This window comes from Mya arenaria, chromosome 14 (genome assembly GCF_026914265.1).
Source record: "Mya arenaria isolate MELC-2E11 chromosome 14, ASM2691426v1".
NCBI lineage: Eukaryota > Metazoa > Mollusca > Bivalvia > Myida > Myidae > Mya > Mya arenaria.
In genome coordinates, this window is record NC_069135.1 from 27,761,070 (window position 1) to 27,772,841 (window position 11,772).

The window sequence follows — 11,772 nt, forward strand, 5'->3', positions numbered from 1 at the left end:
TCACCTATCGGAATCTGGATTTCACCTCGATTTCCGATCTATTTTTGGAAAAAAATGAAAAATTGCTCTAACTTCTTTATTTTTTGACCAATTTCAATAAAATTTGAAATATAAACCCTTCATGAGGCACTTTCTAATATGTATACAAAAAAAAATAAATTATTAATTAAAATAACTGAGTTCTGAGTGGATTTCACGTCTTGAGTGGATTTCACGTGAAATCCACTGGATTCCTGTATCACCTCGCACCGGTAAACGCCGGTTAGTTTGGAAAGTTTTTGTTTTTATCGTTCAACTCGTTGCGACAGAATTGTTTTGACACGCGTCGTGGCAAATATTTGTTTACATTTGTAGTTTTACATTTTCTTCCAAGGTAAAGGTATTTTTATATTATTAAATGCTACTATCCTTGAAAAAACTTATTGTTTTCAAGATTTTTTAGCCGTCATTTGCTTTTTTTGTCTCCGAATCTCCTTAAATTGAAATACACAAACTGAGTGACACAGAGGATTATTTTTTTGTTATGGTGATGCAATACAAACGGCAACACCCTATTCCGGTCAAATACTAATTTACCGTCCCTATTGTTTCTTTGCATATGGTGTCGTACACCAGGGTGTATGCTTTAACTTTATTTGATGTTCAATCATTCCTCAGTCAGTTAATAACATAACATATTGAAAGGGCCCCCCACTAGCTACAAAAATGAGCGATCAGGGAACTTTTTTTTATTATTTTGACATTTCTTATGTATCCCTGTAACGCTACAACTCTCTACCATTTAACAACGGGCGAAATGATATACTGAAATAATATGCATTGATGTTGAAAAATAATGACAAAGTTGTTCAATTTTTATCCGACAGTGATCTGAACTGGATTAAATTTGTCATTAGAGTTGTTATTTTCACATTAATATATTATGGGTCACAATTACCGTTATACATGTACACAACCAGTCAGATTTGTCCCAGATTTACTGATATCGGGATACTTGATAAACAATCGACACTTGTAAGTGTTTTATGATAACTTAACATGTTTTTTGGGCATACTGACATAACTTAATATGTGTTTAATAGTAGGCAATAATATTTTCGTAGAAATTTGAATTAATAGCGGAGATATTAAAATTGTGGCCGCGAGGATTCTCTGCGCAAGGACCGCTTGCTGATTTGCTGGGATGGTGGACGTCACGAATCTGCCACATTAAAAAAATCGTCAAAAGACTCGTTGACGGCCATTTAGGTGGACTAGGCCCCCCATCAACTTCCCTGACTGCAATTCCCCCCCCCCCCACTTCTCCCTGATCTTAAAATCTCTTGTTTTATCAAGTAAAACAAATGAAAGCACATTTGTCATCTTCATTGACCAGATAGAGAAAGTTACACACGGCCGTTATGTTCAAAACAGTATCAATACATCGTGATGTTATTTATAACAAGTATGTTCAATTTGATCATAAATCTCTCTTAGCCATCACCCTTTTTGTTTGGCAATAGATAATAGGGATGAAAATGACAACAATTTATAAGGATAAAAATGATCATTGTACAAATATGTCTTTGACATTTATGTGGAATTTCCCATTGTCCTGGACATTTTTATGGAATTTGGACAACCAAAATTGATATCACAATATGTCTTTCCCAACAATATCCATCCAAAGTGTATTGTATATGCCTCTTGGTTAATCGGTCCCTGGGTATGGCACCAGATTTAAACCCCTAACTCAAGGTGCCTAAAACACATTAAAAGATTTTCCTCCAATACCTTCAGGCCATATATGCATCTACATTTATACAAAAGGATTTATGTATTGGGATTTTGACCACAACAAGACAGATTTCCATAGACAAATGTTGATTCTCTGCATTTTTTGCAGTGACACATCTTCGCTGCTGCCCCCCACATGTTAATATTTTAGTAAATTTCAAGGTAATTGTTTTAATATTCATTAATTCCAGGCAAATCAATCATGAAGGCCCTGATCTTGGTCGGTGGATATGGCACGAGGCTGCGTCCACTGACTCTTAGTTGCCCCAAGCCACTTGTTGAGTTTGCCAATAAACCTATGCTGCTGCATCAGCTTGAAGCCCTAGTTGAGGTGAGTGTTTCAGGGTAACATGCTGGTAACCACTTTTTCTTTGCATCATTATCATTTGCTTAATTTTATAAAGCTAAACATTTAAGAGGGAACTTCCAAGTTTTATCTGAAGTCTTAGAAACTTTTGTACTTCCAAGGTTTACCCTACTTTTTTGGAGTAATATAATTCCATACATCTTGTTTTACTTCTTGTTTTGAAGTCCTGGTAATCAAGGTATTGTTTAAAACAGGTCTTTAGACCATTCAGTTACATTTTGCATAAAACATTTGTTTACTAGTTAGATGAAAGCAATTGCAAACTGTAAGTTAGTTGCAAATGTATACTCATACAGTTTTTTTCCTCTAGATAAAACAGAGTAAGCAATTTTTTTATTCCATAAAAAATAATATGTTGGTTTGTGTTTTCATGCATAATTGACAATGGCTCTACCATGTTATTATTTGTTTTCAGGCTGGTGTCAACCATGTTATTCTTGCTGTGAGTTACAGAGCGGAACAGATGGAAAAAGAAATGAAGTCTGTGGAAGAAAAGGTACTCAAATGTTGCTACTAAATTTAAAATAAACAACAAGGTTTTTCTGTAATTGTTCAAATTCAATATTTTGTGGGTTTTAGAGATTTTTTGGGTCAAAATCCTGAGGGACTAAGGTGTTTCAGGCATAACAAATCCGATCAAGACTAATTCTGGTTAGCAGTCTCACGAGTCCCGTAAAAATACCGGTACTGTTTGTTAGAGAATCCCTTATGCTCCCTGCCCCCCCCGGTGTGGAAAAACAGGTGTATGACATTTACTTGTATTTTCAAAATGTGTAAATTTTGATTTTTATCTGATACATGTTTGTGTTATTTAACTCTAAAACTGTTAATTTTTTTGTACATTTCAGCTTGGTGTTACTATCACAATCTCACTGGAAACAGAACCTCTCGGAACTGGTAAAAACAGATTTATTTCCAAATTCTTAAATTTAAAAAATAAAAGAGGAAATTTGTTATCAGATTGAAATCTATTTCACTGGTTGGACTAATAAAGTAAAGTTATCATGAATGGCAAATGATGATTTTCTGTGATCACAAGTAAAGTATTTCTATTTTCTTCATGCTTGCAATTTAAATGAAATGTGAATCGATTTTAAGAATAGTATCTATATTGCTGAAAATAAATATGAGTATTTCCCTAGCAATTTAGGTTCTACCCGGTAAACAGTTAAGATGTTGATAAACAAATAATCATGTAACCATATATTTTTTAACTGGTTCACTAGCTCTAGTGAGACTTTATCCTACCGAAGATCCTAATAATACCCTCCATTTTTCTAGCCGGTCCTCTTGCCCTTGCCAGACAGCACCTTACCAACGACCTTGACCCATTCTTCGTGCTAAACAGCGACATCATCTGTGATTTTCCCTTCAAAGATATGATCAAGTTCCATAAACATCATGGGAAACAGGGCACTATAATGGTAAGAAACTTACGGTGTCATTTATATGCTTTTCAAGGTACTTCCTACTGTTTTTGATGCATTTGACTTTGGAAACAAGTTCATGAAGGGTCTAAGCCCCTTTACCCTGCTTTAGCAATAAATCCGTCCTACTCAATCAGAAACCCTTATACTAGTACAGAGATCTGGCTATTTCTCAAAATTAACAAATATCAGCTCTAGTTGCAAATGCACATACCCAGAAGCACTACACATATATTTCGAAGCACTATAATGTATTTTACATTGACAATGTAGGTAACAAAAGTAGAAGAGCCGTCAAAGTATGGTGTTGTAGTGTACGATGCTGAGACAGGAAGAATTAACCAGTTCGTAGAGAAACCTCAGGAATATGTGTCCAACAAAATTAACGCTGGAATGTACATGTTCTCACCTGCTATGCTTGACAGAATTGAGGTATTTATCTTTCATAGTGTTTAGCTCAAGTAAAAATTGATAATATCCGAATATTTATCAGACCAAAAATGATTTGATTAAACATTGACTTTTTTTGTTATTTTGTTCTTTCGTATTCATTTGGATGCAGTATTTCAGTATTCCAATATTTCAATACAATTGATGTCAGCTTAAATAAATGTTTTGTTTCTTCATTAAAATAACACTGAATAAAGTATTAAATATATGAAGCTCAATTTCATATTGTTTTTTTTAGTTAAAACCAACATCAATAGAAAAAGAGGTTTTTCCTGACATGGCCAAAGACGGGCAATTGTATACAATGGAATTGCAAGGTAAATCATAAATGAAGCAAATAGGATATTGTCGTAGTCATTATAGCTTCAAGTTTGTTTCGCAAATGTAGAAGTGTTGGAGTGGTCTTGTGGTAAATGCGTGGGCCTCTCGCCCAACAGGTTGTTGGTTTAATCCTAATGTGTGAATCCTTTCTGATGGCCTCTCAATATGGACACCAGTACTGGTTTCTACTGAGGAACTGGATTCATGAGTGATTCTATAAGCTTTCATCACAATCAATCTGAAAGAAATTTGTATATAAATTTACTAGATGTTGAGGTTTTGTCATTGCCTACTGAAGCATGCTGTATGCTAGATGAGGCTTTCCAAAAAATTATAATCTATAAAACATACATGCAAATGGGTACACATGTTAGAAAAGGACACACTTGTATGATACTGGTACAGTTGTTTAGTACACTCTAGCCTAAATATTTCTTGAGAAATGCCCCTTAATTATCTAAAACAAAATAAATGGGTCTTAAAGTAATGAAGTTTAAAGACATAAATTTTGTTTAATTAATGTAGATGATGAGGTTCTGTGCTTGCTGTACGCTAGATTAAAAAATATTTTATGCTTAAAAAAAAATCATTCAAAATATGGTGAATTGGCTATAAATAGCTTACCGTAAGTATGCTATCAATAAAATTCTATAAAGTACCGGAAAGCATAAAATAACAAAATAGGCATTATTCTCCACAGGTTTCTGGATGGATGTAGGACAGCCGAAAGATTTCCTCACAGGGATGTGTATGTATTTAACATCACTAAAGAAGAAAAATTCCAACCTGCTTTACAAAGGGGATGGTGTCAATGGAAATGCACTAGTCGTGAGTTTTAATGATTAACATACGCAGCCAGTTGTATAAAACTTTCTTTAGTTTGGATAAAGTTAGTCAATATGTTTATTGATTGGTCAATATGTATCCAAAAATCAATATCAACCAATCAAATCAAATCGCTTAAATGTTGAAACATTTTATACAGTTGACTGAGTTATTATCATTAACATTTTTCTTGCTGAATGTGACTGTCTTCAGTGGTTTTACCGGTACTCAAATAAAAGGTTTATCAAACTGCGATAAAATAAATGAACCACATTTGACACAAAAAGAACATAGCTTTTCTGTTTTTCTGAAAATAGTCAGGTGATTGTGATAGCCCTGGTGTAGTCGAAAGCTGCATCATTGTCATGCAATAGATGTATTCTAAGCCATAACTCAAAACACTTTCACAATTTGAAAAAATTAACTTTGTACACATGTGGCTAGAGACAATAAACACTTGTAGAGCAAGGCACATTATAGCTCTTTTATAATTATTGAGTAATACCCTTTGTTTGTCTGAAAAAACAAAAACAGACAAGAATTAGCGTTTGCTCTCTTTATTTGTTTTGTTATTCAAAGAAAACTCTGGCTGTAATGATTGATGAGTTATGCCCCTGGATGGCTTAAAAAAAGCAACATACAGGCATGAGCATGCACTCACAGTGTTTTGTCTTAATTTGTGTAAACAAACTTGATTGGTGTCTTTTATTAGTTGCTATTGGCTTGTCTGTTTTTAAAAAACAACAACACTGAGGCATTGTCTTAGCTATGGCGTCAGTGGCAATGGCATCAGTGTCATGGTGTAAACCTTTAAACATTGCTCATAACATAAAAACTAATGAAAAAATAAAAAAATGTTGTCATAGTCAATACACAAAAGGCAAATAACATTGGCTTAATTGATTATCAAGTTTAGCCCCTTGTTTGAAATCATAGGATTTTTTATGTTTTTTGTTGTTCTCCTGTACATATTAAAAAAGAACAACTTACTTTAACTTGAAGTTTTTAATACTGATTGGTTATTTGTTCCAGGACCCTACTGCTAAGATTGGGAAGAATTGCAGAATAGGTCCCAATGTGACAATAGGACCTAATGTTGTTATAGAGGATGGAGTATGCATTAAGAGATGTACGGTATTAAATGGTGCTCTCATTAAGTCACATTCCTGGCTCGACTCTTGTATCATTGGCTGGAAATGTGTCGTAGGAAGATGGGTAAGGGTTTTGTTTTACAATGTATAATGATCACATGATCAATTTATTATTTCTATATACCCAAAGTAATTGTTGTTACCTAACGAAATGGTGAACACTTCAATTTTCTAGAAAAAACACAACCAAAACTGTTTTCTTACCACCAAAGAGATGCATCTGCTTCACTTTCTTGCCGTGTGAAGCCACTGAGGATTTATATCCCATACACCCTGAGCCACTGACTGTGTAACTTCTTTATAAGTTCTTAATGTCCACAGATTTAAGTTAACATTGATTTGGTTGTCTGGCTAGCACAGTGGTTAGCACACTCACTTTTCACTTAGGCCATAGTTGTATGTTATAACTTATTGGTGTGATACAAATTTTATTACAAGAATATAACTATCTGAATATCAATATCAACATGATTTCTTAATTTGACTTCACTGATTGATTTGTTGTTGAACATAAAGAATATTTATTAGTTTTATTGTAAAATGAACAATTTCTTCATCCAGGTTCGAATGGAGAATGTGTCAGTACTGGGAGAAGACGTAACAGTGAAAGATGAACTCTATGTGAACGGTGGAAGAATTTTGCCTCACAAGTCTATAGCTGACTCTGTAAAAGATCCACAAATCATCATGTGAAAACATGTGAACACTGTTGACAGCGCATTTATACCTTACAGAATGTCATTTTCGAAATGCCAATTATTTGTCACTAAGTGCTCTCTTCGGCAAGAGAGTTTTTTTATATTTAGTTTCCTGTAACTGTCAGCCTGATCCCTTAGTGGTAAATAACACTGCAAAGTAGTCTGATACCAAAAAAATTCATTTGTTTTATAGTACAATTACTATTCAACTTTTATAGAAAGGGACATTAATTTGACAAATTCAAATTACAAAATAATGGTTGTTTCACATTGATGTTGAGAAAAAAAAGAAAATAGATTATGATCAAATCCATGTAACAAAAGAATATAAAAATTCTCACCTTGTTATATACTTTTATATTATTTTTTTCGGCTGAAATCTTCTTTTTTTTCAAATAGACTAGGGAATTATCTTTTGTGATGGCCTGTTGGGAAATAGTGCCTAAATAGTCCACATATTTCTTTTAAAATAATATTTAAAAAAAAATTCTCATCTGCCCAAATTATGCTAAATTTTGAAAGAGGATCTAAAACTATTTTTCCATGGCCTTCTGGTATATCGGCTGATTCAAATAAAAAATGATAAGATTTGCGCGTTAGATTGCTTATTTGGGGATTATATTATATACCTACATGTATATTTGCAACGAGGAGTAAGCAAATGGCATTTTGAAAATGGCAAGTTGTATATTCCTACTGGCTTTCCTGAAGTCAAACCCTGTTCCAAAATAAAATGTATGAATAGTGTTCATTTGGGATGAAATCTTTCCATGTTTTCTTTTTTTTCCATTTTTAATTGCATAGGCATTGAATTGAAAGTTCTGAATTTGAATGTGTTCAAATGAAAATATGTGTGGGCATACTGCTTATTATTAAATGAAGTTATCATGTTGTGGGAATGCTTTTTAAATGAAAATATTAAAGACCTACCTACACACATTTTTTTTTCATGATTTTTATCTTGGCTTTTTTTTGGTAAACAGTTGAGGTCATTTTGCATAGCATTGTCGTTGTAATCATCATCTTTAACCATGACCATAAAAAACTGTTCACAATATTAAATTGAACCAAATGTTGGCAGATACAATATGGACATGTTTAGCAAGGCACATAACTCTTGCTTTTATTTTGTTGAGTTACGCCCCTTTTTTGACTGAAAACAGCGCTCTTGTTATCTTGAAGTTTTTTTTTTTTTTGCTACTTACCAATTTAATTTTGTTTGTTCATAGATGCATGTATAAATTAGGGTTAAAAAGTCGATGGGGTCATCTTATCAAAGTGTGTACGACAAATTATCATGAGATCATGAATTTTGGTATAATATTATGGCAATGTTATAAGTTAAATTAAACGTTTTGTTGGAAAATCAAAGAAATATTGTTTAATCTGACAAATGCAGCAATTACTTTGGATATAGGTATTGTAATTACACTGAAATATTGATTTAACAAATTGATTGTATATACGATCCTTGATTAGATGGGGCCAATGTGTATAAATGAAGATGAATTAATGTTAAGAGTTTTATTGATGATTATGTTAAATATTATGATCTGTATTTTAAATATACTTTAATGGTTCTTTTCAACTAGTCTTGGATAGTTTGTGCTATTCATTGATGCTCAATATCTAAGTGTTCAAAACTATTAGACGTAATTTGTAATTTTAAATTGTTTGTTTATCAAGAATATTGCACATGTTAGCCATGATCAACAAACAAATTTAGAATTAGATCCAAAAATTGTTTAACATTAAAAAAGTAAAATTTAAACTACTGTTTATAAATACTTCAAGAAATTTTATCAAATCATTTAGCAGCTGTTGGAACATTTTCATGAATTAAAATTATTTATAATGCATATGTTAAAAGCATTGTTTGTACAGCCTTGCACATGCTTAAAAATTCAGAAAAACCAAAAATATATTATTTCTTTATAAAAAAACTTTGTACTGTGGAGAGAAAGATTGAATTATTGTTAATGAAGTGTTAATTTATTTCATATTTATTTGTTTTAGATGTGTTTTGTTGTTGATTAAATATTTTTTAGTTTGGACATTTCGTGAGAACCATGTTTCTAGTGAAACATTTCATGTGGAAGAACCATGTTTTATGGAGATACATTGTACTGTATATATTTTAATATACCATTTATCAGATTGTGTAAGGCTATCCTAATTTATTTGTAAGTTTGCAATTGCCTGACCGGCATGTGATTAAAAATATTTGCTGAATCAAGCAGTCGTAAAATATTTGAGTCTGGACATTTCCAATGAATAGCTTAGGCCACTGCAAATAACAATTTGCTTGCAGATGGCCTATTTTGGGAAATTATTCCTATGAGATATCATGACTGACAATTGTTAGAATAAGCTGGACTAGAATAGAATATTACTTCATATTTCTAATCAGTGGTTCATTAACATTGGCAGCTATTTGTATATGTAAAATAGTGTGTGTGATATTTTAACAGTTTAGGCCATGAAATTTGGATATGCAATATGGATTTAATATTCTACATATTACATTTATCTAGATTTTGTAATTTTACACGCTATTTAATAATCTCATTTTTTTATTTTTGACCGATATGTCTTATTAATTCATTTTCTGAGAATTCGCATTACAGCTTAGGTTTAACTCTTAACCCAATTTCTCAATCTTTCTCAAACCTAATCTTAAGCTTAAAATCTGCTTGAAATATAAAGTGTAACAAATTAATGTATTGATTGTACATAAGTCAATAAACTAATCTAAATTGATTAAACAAAACAAAGCAAAAACTTTATTATGATTATTTTTTAATATAACTTCCTTTAAAAGTTTCAAAACTCTTTGAAGGGAGAATTTTCACAATGTTTTCCAAACCCATATTTCAATTCTTTATATAGCTTAACAATCTTATAAGGGACTTGAAGATTGTTTTAAATACTAGGGTGAGAAGCTAAATAGTAATTACACCAATAGACACTTGAATGGTAAGCTGTTTTGAATTAATCATGGCAAAACTTTGTTCACATCTGCTCACATTTATGTATGGTTCAAATATGTTTGTTTTTTAATGAAGGTGGCACTCCATGTTCACAATTGACAGGAAAAAAATATAATTCATGAACATTATTTACATCAACCATTTAACCATAATGCCTTGAAATTTTTTCTGTGTTGAAGTATTTGGAACTGCAAATTATGAGTTATAATCACCAAATAAACAAAAGTAACAAATAAAAAATTTAGTTCCATTATGAACATGGAGTGCCACCTTAACCATAGTTAATCTGTATACTGCTTTGTTAAGAGTATTTTGAAACTGCATAATTCCAAGTTGTTATATAAATTTATTATTATAGTGTAGAATCTTTAAAGGAATTCATAAGGGCTGGAATGCTTAGACAACCAGGCTTAATGAAATTACCTTGTAGCTTTAGTATGATTTATTCTGGTTTAATTTATTGAAGTTTTTGTATTTATTATTTAGAATTTAATTATTTTGTATTTTAAACTGGGGAATTGATCCATATCAGGGGCCAAAATCTAAGGGGATTATACAAGGGTCATATCAATAAGCATATGATAAAATATGGTTTTTACTATGATCAAGAATTTTGGGAAAATACTTAATTGGGTGTCACAAATCAAATTAAAGTTTTTACTATTAAAATCAAATAAATGTTGCCTAAACTATCTATTTGAGCTCATAGTTTTGAAATAAATATAATAACTTCTCAGAATTATTTATGTGAAAAAGTGATCATACACATGTGTGCTGATAAGAGAGACCCAGGGTCCTTTATGCAATTTTCATACAGCTGCAGTGAACCACATTGTTATACCATGTTAGTTATACAGAAATCCTCTTGTTTATCTCATACTAATTGTCATGTAAAAGTGTGATTCTAACTTATATTTGTATTTAACTTACAGTATGGACTTACCTGAATAATGTTTGTTGTGTTTCATGTTATAATAAAGTATTTATTATTTTACAATTTGGGATATATCTGTATCAAAGAAATAAAATCATGAAACTTGTATGATTTATGGTTTTAAATCATCCTCCAAATGAAATATAGATTTTCGTCTGAAATATGTCTTTTAGGTGTTAAAAATTTGATTTGACTAAGAAACTATTGAAATAAAAACATAAGACTGATTGTCAAAGTATGTTTTTTTAAGTACATATTTCTTCTGTCTGTCTGTATGTCTGTCCACATTTTTTATGTTTTTTTTTTTGTTGATAACTTTTCAGCCGTTCAAGATATCAAATTCATACTTTTATAACTTCTTTAGAGTAAAAATATGCTTTTTTGACAAGTTATGCAACAAATGCTTAAATGTGGTCAGATCTATGGCCCTTTGTATACTTGGAAATTACAAATGTATGACAAAATGTAATGCAGAATCAAAATTGTCCCGTTTTTATACCCGACTGTCGGTTTGGATTAAAGGTGATATTAAATTGTGGTATTAAAGAATCTGACTCGCACATTATGTGACATATAGATACCTGGTGACTCCATATTATGTTGGTATCAAATTGGCAAATATGTTTAGTGAAAAACTCATCTGTTTAAAATGTCGGTGGAAAATACAACTTGCTGGGGTATACTGGCTGGGGTATACTTTATTACTCATTTTTTTGCAAAACAGACCCAACAATAATGGGATGTAAATATATAAAAAGTTGACTGTTTGCAAACCTGTCCGGATGCTTAAGTAAAGAAGAAACTACTTGCTCTAGACTAATAAGTCAGGCGCG

General features: G+C 31.7%; 1 protein-coding gene across 1 annotated transcript; it reads left to right on the top strand.

Moving 5' to 3' along the window:
- Positions 1 to 274: 274 nt before the first annotated feature.
- On the top strand, positions 275 to 11,045 carry LOC128218192 (mannose-1-phosphate guanyltransferase beta-like). Its single transcript, XM_052925779.1, has 10 exons — positions 275 to 373; positions 1,968 to 2,107; positions 2,559 to 2,639; positions 2,992 to 3,040; positions 3,425 to 3,567; positions 3,844 to 4,002; positions 4,259 to 4,337; positions 5,042 to 5,169; positions 6,199 to 6,381; positions 6,879 to 11,045. The coding sequence occupies exons 2-10, from the start codon at positions 1,979 to 1,981 to the stop codon at positions 7,008 to 7,010; spliced, it is 1,083 nt and encodes a 360-aa protein (XP_052781739.1). The 5' UTR covers positions 275 to 373; positions 1,968 to 1,978; the 3' UTR covers positions 7,011 to 11,045.
- Positions 11,046 to 11,772: the final 727 nt, after the last annotated feature.